Source organism: Cordyceps fumosorosea, assembly GCF_001636725.1.
Source record: "Cordyceps fumosorosea ARSEF 2679 chromosome Unknown scaffold_22, whole genome shotgun sequence".
In the NCBI taxonomy this organism is placed as follows: domain Eukaryota; kingdom Fungi; phylum Ascomycota; class Sordariomycetes; order Hypocreales; family Cordycipitaceae; genus Cordyceps; species Cordyceps fumosorosea.
In genome coordinates, this window is record NW_017387322.1 from 135,349 (window position 1) to 150,625 (window position 15,277).

Consider the following 15,277-nt stretch of genomic DNA (forward strand, 5'->3'; position numbering starts at 1 on the left):
CCCCCGCCTCACTCCTCGACGACTTCGACAGAGTTTCCTCAACTGTTCCCCGCCAAGTCTGCGGGAACGCGGCCCGCGTACGCATCTTGCCAAGCAACCTTTTCAACACATGACATTGTCTTGGCATCCGGCAAAGACGAGGTCCCTTTCATCTTGTCCCAGTGCAACCGCCTTGTCTGTTTCAAACAAGCCATCGAGTTGACTTGGTGAGCCGCTGACCCAAAGTCGGCGCCGCTGTAAGTCGTGATACCAACCTAAAAAGTTGCCAGGAACCCACCCATCTCCATCGAAAAAAGCAACAAGTCGATAGAAAAGGCACACACGCTCCCTGCTGTCTGCCGAGACATTTGACTTGGACTTGAGCCAGATCTTCTCCATAGCCCCTTGTGGCGACATGCATTGCTAGATCCCGCCTGAAAGCAAGGTAGATGGCACTGCCACCCATTCACAACTGACTCTATTCACCTCGTGTTGTCTCATTTTCACCAAGCCAAACAAGAAAAGAAGAAAGAAAAAACAATGACCGTTGTTTTTTCAACACGGAATCACCACACCCGGCCATTTAGCGGGACCCGGGCCGGCCCGACCGCCCCGACCAGTTTCTGGCGCGCGCACCACCATCGACCCCCCCCCGAAGAGAGGACCGGGGAGATTTCGTTGACTCGCACGCCTCATAGAAGCTAACCGACGACCCGTGCATTCCTCGTCGCTGCCCTTCCCCGACTGCCCGACGCAGGCTGGCAATGCGGATCCTGCACATACACGCCCAAATGCTCAACACGGTCCGCTGCCATGTGCACTCCCCAATCAGATACTACCCGGATTCGTCGACGCCCCCAATACAGATTAGACATTGATGATCTGTACTGTCCATCCACCGCTGCACTCCGCCAATCCCCTTCCCCCGGTCTTCAGCTCTGTGTCACCCGTGGTATGTATCTCTTTCATCTTGGTATCGCACCGTTTTATTGTCATCCTATCCGCACGTCACTAGCTGTTCATAGTGCGCCATGGGCCGTGCAGAATCCAACTTCAGATCTCCGGCCGGCCAGATGGAGAGCGAGACTTGCCGCAGCAGCCATCGGAGGCAAGGAAACTCACGGATCAACAGGACGAAAGCCACGCAAAGATGATCAAGGACGGTGGAAATTAGCGTCATACCAGCGGTCAATGTCTCGCTTGCACCAGATCCGCGAGCCGCCCCAAGCAGACGCTATCCGGTAGCAGCACGGTCATCTCTAGAGTCAAGGTGGCGAGAAATCACATTGAGGCCGGTCCTTGCACCTTGACTAAAATTCACTAGTAACAGCTTCTCCTCTAAGCCTTCTTGACCAAGACCCCCCAGGTATGTGGCAGAAACGTGAGGGCGTGGATGAACTCAACGAGATCAGGGTCAAATCGCTGGATCTGGTTCCCCGGGCCCGGGCCAAGCTCGAGGATCTTGCCTCGGGACTGCTTGACGAGGTAGGGAACCACGGTGGTGCTCTCGTACTCGATAGAACCCTCAGCTGGCAAAAGTGCTCTCAGAAAAACGGTCCCAGGTGTATAGCTACCCGACACGGTGGAGGGAGGGACTCTCACAGGTCTCGATCAGCAGGCTAGCCACGCCCAGGTCGAGCTGCTGCGACGGCCTCCAGAGAGCGCCAAGTCCGCGAGTGTGAAAAGCTTCTTTGAAGGCCTCCCAGTGAACAGGTGTGCAGCTATGCAAAGCTCCGAGCCGAGCATGGCGAGGAGGGCCTGCGTCGCATCTGGGCTGAGGTGAAGAGTTGGGTGTCAAACCCGCACAAGTTATTCCGGGCCTCGTACTCTGTCGAGTATTTTAGAGGCATTTTAGAGTGGAATGCGTGGCATTGAAAAGGGAAGCGGGAGTCAAATGCCCACATGGTGGGAAGTTGGTTGAGGAAGATTACGGGAGCAGGCCAAGAAGCAGGCCAAAAACAATGTGAAAGGAGTGGAAAAAGGGCCCGTTAGCGTAGCGTACTGACCGTACGTACGGATACTGGGAAATTATTGACCTTGTATCACAAGTTCACCACTTATAGCAAATGTGCGCCCGCTGCCTGGCCTACACGTGATTTTGCAACGGTCGAAGAAAGGGTTGACCTTATAGTTATAATCATCTAGCCAGCCCTCACTTGGCAATTTCCGGATCCCGCGTAGAAACACAGAAAACCCAACCGACAGATTCACCTCGCCAGATGGCGCCACGAACTTCTCCCAAGCCAGCTGCCTCTAGCAAGCAGACTACTCTCGGGCCTCATCTGATCAGAAGCGGCAGCGCAAAGTCGACGTCCTCCACTGCCACGACGGCCCGGAAAAAGCTCTCAGCAACAACCCAAAACGCGTCAGACAGTCGCGTCGAAACCGATGTCCTCCTTGCCATTCTGCCCGTGCATCTCCGAAACATTGCCAGCAAGCACAAGAACCACGAGTACCGAAAGTACCGGCTGCAAGACGGCGTCGAGCGGCTGTGGTTCTACGAGACGCGCGGCACCAAGGGAGATCCGGGCCGCGCCGCCATCACGTACGATCGACCCGTCCCCCTTTTTTTTTCTTTTTTTTTTTTAGCTTTCTTGTCTGCCCCTGCCACGCGACACTAACTTACCTTTCTAGTCACATCGCGACCATTCCTCCGACCACGCGCCACACGCCCGGTAGCGTGCCGGAGGAGCCAGAGGGCATCGGGAACGCCGACTTCAACGCGGGCCTGAAACAGTCTAGGTACGGGTATCCGATCCTGGGCATGCACGAGCTCGCCAAGCCCATCACGCTGGAGGAGATGAAGACGTCGTGGGGACTGCCGGCCCCGATGGGCTGGAGCTACGTGCGGAGGGGCCTCTGGGAGAGTCAATGGGGTGACGAGGAGGGGCGGGAGGAGCGCCTCAAGAAATTGTTTTGATGGGGGCTGAGGCTCACGAGAACAATGGCTTTCTATTATCAATCCAAGCAACGACAAAATCTAGCTATATGAAGAGCAGTGCAACGACACGAGGCGCGACATGGCGGCGGCGCTACTCTCGCGGAAACGGAATGGCGTCCCATCGTATGCGACGCGGGGTGGCGATCGGGGTCATAGCTGTGAGTGGTGCTGCTATGGGCTGTTGTTGCAATTAAAGCACGATGTCGGAGAGGAATGGGTTGGTGTTGCCATGACTTGTTGGCGGAGAGCCGGAAAGCGGTGGCGGCGGTGGCGGACCGGTATACTCGGGGGAGTGTGGTGGCCGACTTCATAGTCACGGAGAAGCGTGAGAACCGGCACGGAGAGGTAAACTGCCGGATGGTGGCACTTTCCCTTTTCACAATAATCCATCTTTCTTGGTTCGTTTCATTTGCGTTGGATTAATACTCGGGTTCGCAGTTGTGCGCATGGATGATGCAGTACGGGAGCCCTTCTCGATGCAGCCTGTGCCGTCAACCTCGTCAACAACGTTCCCGTCGTGCCCTCCAAGAGCCACAACGTCATCGGCACCATCCCCAGCCAGGTCGCCGACGAGGTCGTCATCGTCGGCACGCACCGCGACGGCTGCTGTGGATCGAGGCGCACCTGGACTGGCTGCGCGCCACGGCCGTCGCCTACCTCAACGTCGTCGTCGCCGCCTCCGGGCCCGTCTTCCACGCCAAGGCCAGCCCGCTGCTGCACCGCGCGCGTGCCCTCGCCGTCCGCGCCCGGCCGGTCCGTCCTGGACGTCTGGGGCGGCCACGTCGACCCGGCCGGCGGCCGCGACGCGGTGCGCTTTCAGGGCCTACCGTGCGTAGCCACCATGGACGTCGGCTTCTCGCCCGGGGTTGGCGATGCGGGTGTTTCCGTATAAATACGGGCTTCGACACGTTTGCGTGGATGGACAGGGTCGGCGACCCCCGGGCTGGCATCACCGCGTGGCGAGCGGGCGGCTGGTGAACTTGCTAGCCGCGCAGGAAGTGGAGGCGCCGGTGGTAGTTCATGAGCGCGGCGGATTACGCGGGGGCGATCCGGACGTGGCTGGGGTTCATGCATGAGTTGGGCAAGTGCTCGGCCGAGGCGGACCTCTCGGCGCTGAAGGAGGCGGTGTGGCGAGGTTCGCGGAGGCGGCGGCGCGCTTTGACGGGTACGCGGAGACGCTGCGGTCCGGATCGGCGGGCGTGGTTACGGAGGAGATCCGCGGGGTCAACAAGGTGTGCATTGCGCTGGAGAGTGAGTTTTACTACGAGGGCGGCATGGATGGATGGGCACAACAACCTTCACCATGTGCTGTATGCGCCGGCAGCCTGGCATAATGTTGCGCCGCCAATGCCTGGTCTGGACAAGAGTCTCAGGGCTGCAAATTGGGATAATTCCAAGGTGATTTGATTCATATTTTCCGTCTTTCATTCCGTCTTGGCTACTTTACGTCAATCTAGAAATGGAGGGACATCTTGATGGACAAGATTGGCAATGCTGCCGGCCTGCTTGAAGAGCATCTCTCGACCGTTAGACACCAATATTAGGTATGAACAGCAGCGTAAGGGCTGGGGTAGAATAGAAGAACTGGGGAAATCTGCAGTCTGTTTTTATCTTCAATGAATGTTGCTTGCCTGCGATTTCCGCGGAATTTACGCGCCACAGCCCTAATAATAGAAGTCGGCTGCGGTCTGAGACCTAGCTACGGATAACATACCCTCCTCATTCTATTTTTGATTTACTTCAACGAGGGGGAATCCATTCTAGGCGGGCGTCCAAGTTAATTGTGGCTGTCCTTCTTTGTCTCCGTGCATATCCGTCCCCCACCCTCATGTGATGGGGTGGGTGGGTGGTTGGTTGGTTGGTTGAACAACGCACCCGTGCAGCTGCGTCATGTCGATAGCTTTGAGAAGCCTTTAAGTGTGCCAACAAAGGTCAATAATGTGCTTCTTCGTTTGTCTTCTGGTACCTGCTTCTATAATAAGATGTCGTAACCTTGCTCAAGCTGGTGAGGGCCACATGCAGCCTGAGGTGACAGCACTATACGGTGAATCAGTGATCCCGTGGTGAAAGAAAGTGTCCTCGCCAGCCTTGAGACGGCAGACATTGCAGACCGCCACAGCCCACGTTCGCTGCCGGTCCATGCACACTGGCCGGGGTCGTGTTGTTACGGTCGTGTTGGGTCGGTCTTTCTTTCATGAGTTGGGCCCAACCCCCGGCTCTGCACAAAACCCTTCCCCCCTCTCCCGACAGAATGTGACAGTCTAGGAATCCAGAAAACGCAAACTCTTACGTTCACTTTCACGTTTATGCCCGAAGACGGAAGACGAAGATCAAGCAACGATGCAGACTGCGACAAAGACCTCGGATGCCCCCCGGGGTGAGACTACGCAGCCGGCACAGTTGGTGGAAAGAGACGCCAAGTATGTCACAGCCAACCTCGGACCGCTGGCGTCAGATTTCACACCACCCAAGGACTGCGGATACCTGTCCGTAATGAACGACAGCCTCACAGATTCGTCTTCCACCAGCTACGTGAACCTTGGCTGGGGCGTTCAGTGCGACTCCGGCGGTGGCAACTGGTGGCAGATCAAGTCCAGTTGCTATCCTTCTCGGTATGGGACGGCGTGGGAGGCCCTGAAAGGGGCGACGGCCGAAAACCTCGCCATCTACCCGCTGTTCTCACCGGCGTCCATCTGCCCGACGGGATTCCACGCAGCCTGCAATTTTGGTACCTCGCCCGTCCCGGTGGGCGCCCAAAAGAGGGCTGCGACCACGACCGCTACCGCTGCCACGAGGGACTTTGTGAGGCTGATAAACAGTATTCTGGACTCGACACAATCAGCGGTCGGCTGCTGTCCGACGTAAGTCTCAACCCCTCGAGCTCAGCGGGTGGGAGGAGGGGCTGCTTCTCTCAAGAGGATGCCCGCCTCGTCTCATCCCCATCGCGCAACAATCCCAGGGGCGAGCGAGCTGGTGCTAACATTCGAGCTGCGAGCTCTTGACAACAGTGGCTTTCGCTGTTTGAATGATTCTCCGTACATCTGTCTCTCGTCGGCGACCACCTCCTCCGTTTATGCGTACGATAACGGGTGTCCGGCAAATCCCACCGTGGCTACCTGGAAGAACGTGGCGGGGCCTGGCCGCGAGGTTTGGGCGAGAGCTGCGCTCCTACTTCTAGTCCGAGACGATACACAGTCTCAGACCAATACCGGCCCAAGCGCGTCTGTGAGCGGCACCACCTCCGGCAGCGAGGCGACGCCCCATGTCGGCGGCGGCGGCGCTGGCGGCGGTGACCAAGTCTCCGGCGGCGACGGCGGCCTCTCCACCGGGGCCAAGGCGGCCATCGGGGCCAGCGTGCCCCTCGCCGCCATCGTCGCCGGCCTCGCGCTCTTCTTCTTCTTCCGTCGTCGCTCGCGTCGCCGTGACGAGTCGTCGTCCGGGGCCGTCCAGCCCACCGACTCCTCCGCCAAGGAGGAGGCAGCGGCGGGCACAGGCGCAGCCGCGACCGCCGACTACGATCCCCGCCAGTCCGACAAGTTCTCGCAGCCGGCGTCGTCGTTCGGATTGCCGGTGCCGGATCGCGCCGAAACGGTAAGCCCCGACGCAAGCGTGAGCCGCGTATCGGAGCTGTACGGGTCGACAGCGCAGCAGGCGCGCTTACACGAGGACATAATGGAGTTGCCCGGCGAGCTCAACGCGCCGGTGGCGAGGAGGCCTATTCCTGAGGCGCCGTAATGGGTTTCTATTTTATTGAAGCGTTAGTCTCTGATTTTGTTCATTAATTAAGGGGCATTCTAATTTAATTCAGGTATCACAGTGAATTGTGGCTCTTCTTCTTTGTCCCAAGTGCATATGCGGTCCCGTACCCCTTACCTCTGCAGCTGCAGTATGCAGACATACTATGGATGGACTTTTTTGTATGTTAATAAGTATACTATGCTTGCTTCTAACTAGGTTCTTATCTATGTACTTGCGTGAAGTGGAGGTTCCATGGAGAGGGCCGTGGGGATACCATGCAGCCAGTGTGATGGGACTGGGTCGTTATTCGTGATGAAATTATTACGGCCCCTTTGTGACTGGGATGCAGAGCGCCACAGTGGCCTACCATCAAAGCCTTGTTTCCGCCTCCCGTTCCCGTGATGTGAACATGCATGAGATATGCGGGTTGGGAGGGCGGGGAGGTGGTTGGCCCAGGACCCGGCTCTGGACAAAAAACCTTCCCGTCTCCAGACACAAGCTGCCAATCTGGGAGTCGGGAAACTCGAAGCTTTGCTTTTCACAACCACATCATCGCCGCAATCAGTAGGAGAATCTTGGGGCAACGATGCAGACAACGACACGAAGAACCCCAGATGCTCCCGCAAGTGACCCTCTGCCGTTGGCAGAACGAGCCGCGCAGTTTCAAACAACCAACCTGGGAACGCTGACGCCATTCACGCAATCCGCCTCCTGCTCATCTTTGACGGTATCACGATACGGCAAGGCCGGTCCGCTTTCCACTTTTTGGGAAATCGTCTATGGCGAGAAGTGCAGCACCTTTGTTTCCGGGAGGTACATGAAGGAGCAAACGCGGCAAGTCAATACCGACTGTTACCCTTCTCAATATGCGATGGCATACACCGCCATGACCAATGCGGTCAACACCGACGCGGTCTATCCGTTCTACTCACCGGCCTCCGTCTGCCCGGATGGATTCGTCTCTGCCTGCGGATATGGACGCGAGAGCACGACACCCGCCCCATCTGTCTCCTCGTTCGCGTACGTGATGGCCCAGGTTCTACAATCACAGCAGACAGCAGTCGGCTGCTGCCCCAGGCAAGTGTAATCCCCCGATAAGTCAGCATATCAACGAAGGAAGCTCAGCTAACCAACCATTCGGGTCGACAGTGGCTATACCTGTCGCAACGACAAACCATATGGTTGCGCGTCGGTGCCGCAGTACGGCGTCACGGTTTATGCCAACGGGAACAGCCGCTGTGTTAGTAGCGATCTCGATATATGGACGGCTACGGCCTGGCACTCCAACACCATAGTTGCACTTGCTCCTGCACTGGTCCTGGTCGCGGACCAGGACCAGACCCAGACCGGGGCGACGACGACGGCCGCAACAGCGACCTCCACCACCTCCAACCAAAGCGAGACCACCGGTGGCATCGCTGGCGGCGGCGGCGGCGGCGGCGGCGGCCTCTCCACCGGCGCAATAGCAGCGATAGGGGCCAGCGTGCCTCTGGCCATCATCGCCGCCGGCCTGGCCGTCTTTGCCTTTCTGTCTCGTCGATCACGTCGACGCGCCTCGGCCGAAGAAGCGGCGGCGGGCACGAGCACCAGCGGCGGCGGCGACTCCGACCCCCGACACTCTGTCAAGACGGACTTCAGCTCGCCGGCGCCGGATCGCGCCCTGACGGTCAGCCCCGGCACGACCGTGAGCGCGGAGCTGTACGGGTCGACGACTATGCAGCCTCGGCTGCACGAGGATATCATGGAGCTGCCTGGCGAGGTCAGCCCTCCGCCTGCACCAAGGCCCATTTCCGAAGCGCCATGATGGTTTATTGATGGAGCGTTGGCTGTCTGGGCAATCCGACTCGCGCCCAATGTGGTTTGGTTGATGGATACTTTAATCTTGACTTTGACTTGTTCACTTCTTTTCTGAACTTGTTTTGTTGCAGGCGTGCAAAATAATCCAGAGTTGGCGGCAGCAATACTATCTTGCAACTGAGCAATCCGCAGCTCGGACGCTCTGCCCCCGACTTGAATACTTTTTACTATTAGGTTGCAAATTGGCGGTCGTTTACACTCGACACGATATTACTTAGCTCTCCCTAGATACCTCAGCGTAGCGAAACAACTTTGGATTTGGCATTGCAGTATTGACACTTGGGCTCAACCACCACTCTCCGGCGAGCACCTCGTGTGCGAGATCTGATTATCGCATGATTCCGTGTACGTTTGTCCGGAAAGATGGATCGATGTCATGCGGCCCGGCGACGACGACCACCACCACCCTCGCATGTATTGTGGATTTGAGGCTGGGTGCCCTTTCTGTCGAGAACCCAACAGTCTTAAACTTTCAAAAATAACCAGTCAAGCGGCAGGGTGTGGAACTCCAAGGCTGAACTTGATACGGCGCTGGTGGTGTCGGCGAGCCAAAAGAGGCAAGTCTCCCTCACTCCTTAGCCGTGAGTTGGCATAGTGCTGCCTCGTCCTTCACGCTGGACGGCTGACAACCAAGGCTAGTCGACGGAATGGATGACTGGATGTATGTATGCAAGAGAAAAAAAAGTCCTGGGTGGGAGGTCCCGCCTATTTATGCTTTGTGGCTTCCGCGCAGCCCTGTGAGTCACTAGGTGAGAAGATCGTCACCGGCATGCTTGATGAGGAAAAGCGCCCGGAGCCATGACGCCGCACATCACAGGATGGATTGTCTCGTCCGCTTCAAGGGTCGTTTTCTTCATTTCCAATAACCCCAACGCGTGAGGCGAGGTGCGCGGGCATCAGGTACAAGTACGCCTCTGTCCTCTGCCTCTCGCCCGGGTCAAATCCTCCTCTCTCATCCTCCCGTCTTCACGCCCAAATCTCACCCAGAGTCATCGTCTGTCCCACCCAAGCGCCCCTCAAGCACTACTCGTACAAGCCCGAGCAAGTCGATCGCGTCAACCCCCGCCGCGAAACCCTCCCTCTCGCCATCCACCCGCCCAAGTCCTCCGAGTGGTCCGCCCGCTTCGCCCTCCTCGAGGCCGACATCCGCGCCGCCCTCGGCCCGCTCGCCCTCGCCGTCTCCCACGTCGGCTCCACCGCCGTGCCCGACCTCCCCGCCAAGGACATCATCGACATCGACCTCACCGTGCCGGACGTCACCGACGAGGCCGCCTACGTGCCCGCCCTCGAGGCCCGCGGCGGCTTCCACTTCCGCAACCGCGAGCCCGCCTGGCACGGCCACCGCTTCTTCGTCCGGTACAGCGAGAACTGGTGCAACCTGCACGTCTGGGGGCCCGGGTGCGCGGAGGCGACGCGGCACCTGCTGATGAGAGACTGGCTGCGCGAGCACGAGGAGGACCGCGAGGCGTACGCGCGGGTGAAGCGCGAGGCGGCGGCCGCGTCGAACGCGGTGGGCGAGACGGTGATGGACTACAATGGGAGGAAGGAGGGCTGGATCCGGGACTTTCTCCGGCGCATCTTCATCGCAAAGGGCTACATGACCGAGGACGGGCAGCCTATCCATAGAGATTGAGGCGGATAGCAAGGTGGCAACACACCTACACAGGACACAAAACGGGCAAGACTGGTAGCCTCTAGCTGTTTTTTTTCTTTTGCGGGTAAAGCTCAACATGATTCATTCGAGGTTTGCTTCGCTAGGAGTCTGGGCTTGCTCTTAAATCCGCAGGCTACCTAAAAGTCGTCCACCCATCGCACCGGCTCGGCGATGGTCGCGTTCACCCAGCCTCGCTTCTGCGGCTTGGTGAAGCCGCCGCAGGCATCTGTCGTGATGCAGACGTTGCGCTGGCAGCACGTGCCCACGGCGCAGACGCTGCCCAGCGGGCAGTCGGCGCTGGTGCCGCAGTCGGCGAGGCCGCTGCACGGCGTCTGGCCGTTGACGCAGAAGCCCTTGCCGCCAGTGATGGAGGCGCAGACGCAGCTGCCGCCGGGGCCGCAGGAGCCGAAGCTGCCGCAGGTGCTGCCGGTGCACGAGTTGAAGGAGCACGCGCCGTTGGTGCAGGATCCGGAAGGGCACTGTGCAAGGTCAGAATCATCCTCTTACTTGAGGGGGGGCAGCGATGATGGACTTACGTGGAAGTAGCAGCTCCCGCAGTTCTCGGGGTCGTTGTTGGTGTCGACACACTTGTCGCCGCAGGCCGTCTTGGTCTTGTCGCTGCACTTGCAGTCGCACATCTCCTTGGTGGCCGCCGCGAAGGCGTCCTTGCCGAAGAACTGGACGGCGAGGTAGTACGTCGACGCCGCGCCGTTGCACGCCAGGAACAGCAGCGGCGCGGCCGCGAACTTGGTGCACGACTGCACCATGCAGCTCAGAAACTTGGAGTTGCAGGGGCTGAACTCCTCGCTGCAGGTACCGTAGCAGATGTCGTGGCCGTTGCAGCACTCGCCAAAGGACAGGTCCGGCACCTTGATTCCGTCCTTGGCGCCGCAGCCGTTGGCCGTCGGCGTCAGCCCGTTGGACACGGCCGTCTGCCCGGACGGGCAGCGCTGGCCGGGCGGCGCGCCGTGGACCTGGGACGGGATGATGTAGAAGCCCTCGGGCACGGGGATGTCGCGCTTAGTCTTGGGGCTGCTGCCGCCGTATGTGGCGGCGACGCGCTGGTCGGTTGTGATGGAGAAGTGAAACTCGCTGCCGCCGGCGATGCCCGCGACGAGGCGGCCCTTGCAGGTGAAGGAGAAGATGGAGGTTACATACTTGTCATCTCCGTCCCCGGTGTAGGTCTGGCCGTTAGAGCTGTTTAAGTCAGCGAGGGCTTCCCAACTTCAAGAGACGAAAGACGGGAAAATGCGGCGCTTACCTTGTGCTCACGAAGCCAACCTTGCCGGACTTGTAGACGGCCAGATATTGAGGCGCGCCATCGGCAACCAGCTGGATATCATAGACACTATAAAATGACTTGGGTTATAATGTGGAAACGTAGACAAGTAGATGAGAGAAGCATACCCGTTGGGAGCGCCGGATGCCTTAACCGTCTTGTAGCGGACAGGTACCCAAGGACCCTTGATCTCCTGGACAACCACTGCAAGGCTGCCATTCTTGATTATGGGCAGGGCCGACGTGGGATCGAGAAGGTCAAAGTCGCCCTCCGTGTCGGCCGGGTCCAGGACGCAGCCGTCGTAGGTGGAGGGGACAGGCGGCGTGTAAGTCGGGCCAGGGACTTGGGTGACAGTGGTGGTAACGACAGAGGTCTGAGGGCAGAGATTAGCCGCAGCTCTCTTAAATCCAGCATGGATAAACATGGATAAACTTACAGGATGGACCGTAGTGGTACCAGCAGTGATGCCCCAGCACGAGCAGGCGCTTGAGTAGCGGCTTGTACCGGAGCAGGCGGAGGCATACGACGGTACCGTCATGTCGCGGTTCATAACAGTGACATCGGAAGCCTTGGGGGCGCCAGTAATTGTCACAGTGTTTGTCACCGTCCTAATTACTCAATGTTAGCCATGCTTCTTTTTCTTTCGATTTTCTCCGTTTTGTTGGCTGCTGTGGGTAAAGACTTCACCCCGGAGCACTTACACGACACTACCAGTCACCGTCTTGGTCATGAAGCGGCTGCAGTCCGCCTTGGCTGTAGTCTCGAAAGCATCACCGCGACGCGTTCCCGTCACGGCTCGGGCGCAATTGTCCGAGTTGCAGTCGGCTGAGACGCCATTCAAGAGCAGCGCCAGAGGCACACAGACAGCCTGGAAACGCATGATGGGTGGGTGTTATCGTTGATGCAGTACTGATGAGCGCAAGACAAACTGGTCTGTCTGAACCGGTCTGTCACAAAACGGAGCTACATCTTTTGACGGGCTATTTAAGCATTTTCTTATGCTTTTCCGTCCGCTGACCGGTTCGGGTTGACATGAAATATTGCATGTCCGTGCAGTCGCCCGATTTGGAAATATTCGGCACAGGTACGGTACGCTGCAGTATACAGCTCGGGTCAGCTCCAAAAGCCACAGCGAGCCGTCGCTTGGCTAATATATATTATTTCAGCCCCGGGGAGGCGTCGCTCCGCCCCCGAGCGCGTCATGCGAAGGCCCAGACCCAGAACCGGCCTCGCTTCTACTCTACTTGGTTCTGCGGGCCGTCGGGAGAGGGGACCTGAAATCGGCATCGTCAGCCTTGTAACGCCTGACGAAACAGCCTCGCTTTTGGGCAGCGTGTCCCGGAATCTGCCCGGCCAAGCTGGAGCTGGATTGGACCTGTCGCAAACCTTCTAGATAGAGTTAAACTTGCGGGCTGCAGCTGAGCTGAACATAATCTGCTTGGGCTGCGTGTGGTTCTGTTCGGATAGTAAAGCGTTCATTGTCTATTATTGGAGCTGGATGTGCGGGTTACACCCGCGCAAGACAATGCGGATATTGGTTTAGGAAGAAGGGTTGCCAACACCAAGAAAAGAAGGAAAAAGAAGATGGGGAGAGAGACAAATATTTAATAATAGCAACTGAGAATGCGTTGCATTTGCTGTCTTGAGACAATTTGGACCCATTCTGCAAGTCGCGCAAGTGTTTATGCAGCCAAGCCCCCATATTACCTCTGAAAAGGGATCACCGTGCTGAGCGGAGGCAACATCGTCAGTTCCGATTGATGCAACTGCCGTGCATTTGCAGAGTCCACCGAGGGGGGGTTTCCGCAATCGATATCCCGGTACGCCTTTGGACAGGCAGCAGGCGCCTCTGCCCAAGCCAGTCAGTGCCTGACACTATTCCAGCGCGTCCGAGCCCACACATGTGCTTCTTCCGGAGCACCATGAAGAAGGTTATGCATACCCGTGTGCGGCACAGGCTCGTCAAGGTGCCGCCTCGTACTTGACCTCGCGATGCTCGCGCGCCGCCGCCGCCCACGCAGCATCTCGATCCCTAACCCCGTCCCGCCAGTCCAGCACCATCTTGACCTCGCCAAAATAATTCACGTCGCCCTGCTGCGCGAACCCCAGCTTCTCAAAAAGTCCGCGGCTGCCCCTGTTGCCCTGCTGGATCTTGACCATCAGCGCCCGCAGGCTGCGGTTGCCGGGCTGCTCTTCCAGGACCGCGTCCAGGTGCGTCTGTATGTACAGCAGCAGGTGACGCACGGCGGCTTCGCCGTAGCCGCGGCCCCGGTGCTCCTTGGCCGCAATCATGACGTCCACTTCGCCGATGAGAGCATTATCAGTGCCGCCGCCCTGGCCCTCTTCGTCATCTGCGTAGAGGAAGAAGTTGACGTCGCCGACCATGCGCGCGCTGGCGTCTTGCTTCTGCGCAGTGATGGACGTGTCTGCGGTTGTGGCGGGCTTGCAGATGATGAATGTGAGCTTGTCGGCAGACGTGCGCCACGACTGCTGGTTCTCGTACTCTTCTTCCAGCGTCATGGGCTCCGACGCCGTGGCTTCTCGGATGTCCTAGAGAAAGGGCCCGTGGTGAGCACACGATTGGTTCAGGCCTGAGAAGCCCAGCTGGTCACATACGTACGGGGTCCTGCATCCAGCCGTGGTACTTGACCACATGGTGCGCCTCGTAAGGCACGAGCAGCGCCCGTGCTCCAGATATCGCTGTCCGGTGGAGTCAGCGTCCATCTGGATGCAATTGCATAACACTTGGAAAGTAATAACTATACCTGTATGCTGATTTATCCTCATGCTTGGCTGGCGATGGGTGAACAAACAGAGATGGGAAAGTCTGAGAGGCATCCACTTTCGTGGATATCGCTACAGGCAAAAATGCAATTAACGAAGCACAAACGGTGCATCAACCAGCCTAGCCAACAAGGTCTTGAAAGTGCAGTTACTATCAAAGCTTAAATTGAAACCAAATAGTACAATTGCTCAATGCCCAGGTGCGTCACAACTGCCGAGTCGATTGATGCATTTAGCATAACCATAGTTGGGATCGCAGATATCCTTGCACGTCTTCGTGACCACGAACCGCCCATTGTCACACTTGCGAATCTTGCCCGGGCCGGCCTCCACGTCGCAGTACGAGCGCCCCTCCTGCACGCCGTCCGGGCACTTGACATCCCAGCCCTCCGGGAGGCAGACGGCGTGCCCGCCGTTGCTCTGGCAGACGCCGTCGCAGAAGCTCGTGACCGGGAAGCGCCCGTCGGCGCCGCAGACGCGGATGCCGCTCGGCCCGCCGTCCCGGACACACCAGACGTTGTAGCTCGGGTTCTTGTCGCACTTGTCGTCCCAGCCCGAGAACTCGCAATAGGCGCTGCGGCTGCCCGTGTTGACACACCGCCCGGGGCAGTGCGAGATGGGCAGCCCGGCCTGCTTGCTGTTGCAGTACAGGATGTCGCTGGCCGCGCCGGCCGTCTGGCACCACCGGTCGCCGGCCTTGTAGCCGGCCGGGCAGGCCACGTCGTCGGCGACGGAGAGGTCGACGAGCAGGACAGCGGCGGCAGTCAAAGACAGCTTCATGGTGAGGTGATGTTGATCGAAAAGATGGGGAAAAGAGTGTTGCGAATTGGGGTAACTATTTAAAACTAATCTGAGGCTTTGGGGACATCGGCCCTATTTGTACAAATATCGGCGACATATCTCGCGGAGGCCAAAGCCTTGCCCGAAAGTGCAGCTGGCGCGGGGTAGCATCGTCTCAGCTGAGCGACTCAGCCTTATGCCATTCCTAGGCTGCAAAAGAATCTATTTGACGAGCAACTAATAAAGTAATAATAGACCGAATACG

At 58.3% G+C, this 15,277-nt stretch overlaps 6 protein-coding genes across 6 annotated transcripts; 4 read left to right on the forward strand and 2 right to left on the reverse strand.

Moving 5' to 3' along the window:
• Nucleotides 1-2,198: 2,198 nt before the first annotated feature.
• ISF_07478 (PUA-like domain protein) lies at nt 2,199-3,812 on the forward strand (the record flags this gene model as incomplete). Its single annotated transcript, XM_018851081.1, has 3 exons — nt 2,199-2,524; nt 2,614-2,892; nt 3,380-3,812. The coding sequence occupies 3 exons, from the start codon at nt 2,199-2,201 to the stop codon at nt 3,810-3,812; spliced, it is 1,038 nt and encodes a 345-aa protein (XP_018701677.1).
• Nucleotides 3,813-5,260: 1,448 nt separating this feature from the next.
• ISF_07479 (hypothetical protein) lies at nt 5,261-6,655 on the forward strand (the record flags this gene model as incomplete). Its single annotated transcript, XM_018851082.1, has 2 exons — nt 5,261-5,781; nt 5,929-6,655. 2 exons carry the CDS (start codon nt 5,261-5,263, stop codon nt 6,653-6,655), a joined length of 1,248 nt encoding a protein of 415 aa, XP_018701678.1.
• Nucleotides 6,656-7,529: 874 nt separating this feature from the next.
• On the forward strand, nt 7,530-8,462 carry ISF_07480 (hypothetical protein; the record flags this gene model as incomplete). Its single annotated transcript, XM_018851083.1, has 2 exons — nt 7,530-7,678; nt 7,808-8,462. The coding sequence occupies 2 exons, from the start codon at nt 7,530-7,532 to the stop codon at nt 8,460-8,462; spliced, it is 804 nt and encodes a 267-aa protein (XP_018701679.1).
• A 764-nt stretch (nt 8,463-9,226) lies between these two features.
• On the forward strand, nt 9,227-10,148 carry ISF_07481 (GrpB domain protein; the record flags this gene model as incomplete). Its single annotated transcript, XM_018851084.1, has 2 exons — nt 9,227-9,252; nt 9,416-10,148. 2 exons carry the CDS (start codon nt 9,227-9,229, stop codon nt 10,146-10,148), a joined length of 759 nt encoding a protein of 252 aa, XP_018701680.1.
• A 158-nt stretch (nt 10,149-10,306) lies between these two features.
• On the reverse strand, nt 10,307-12,328 carry ISF_07482 (Phospholipase A2; the record flags this gene model as incomplete). Its single annotated transcript, XM_018851085.1, has 6 exons — nt 10,307-10,648; nt 10,706-11,366; nt 11,431-11,517; nt 11,577-11,821; nt 11,885-12,056; nt 12,150-12,328. The coding sequence occupies 6 exons, from the start codon at nt 12,326-12,328 to the stop codon at nt 10,307-10,309; spliced, it is 1,686 nt and encodes a 561-aa protein (XP_018701681.1).
• A 1,082-nt stretch (nt 12,329-13,410) lies between these two features.
• On the reverse strand, nt 13,411-15,012 carry ISF_07483 (Acyl-CoA N-acyltransferase; the record flags this gene model as incomplete). The annotated part of the gene is made up of 3 exons (XM_018851086.1): nt 13,411-13,998; nt 14,069-14,148; nt 14,475-15,012. The coding sequence occupies 3 exons, from the start codon at nt 15,010-15,012 to the stop codon at nt 13,411-13,413; spliced, it is 1,206 nt and encodes a 401-aa protein (XP_018701682.1).
• Nucleotides 15,013-15,277: the final 265 nt, after the last annotated feature.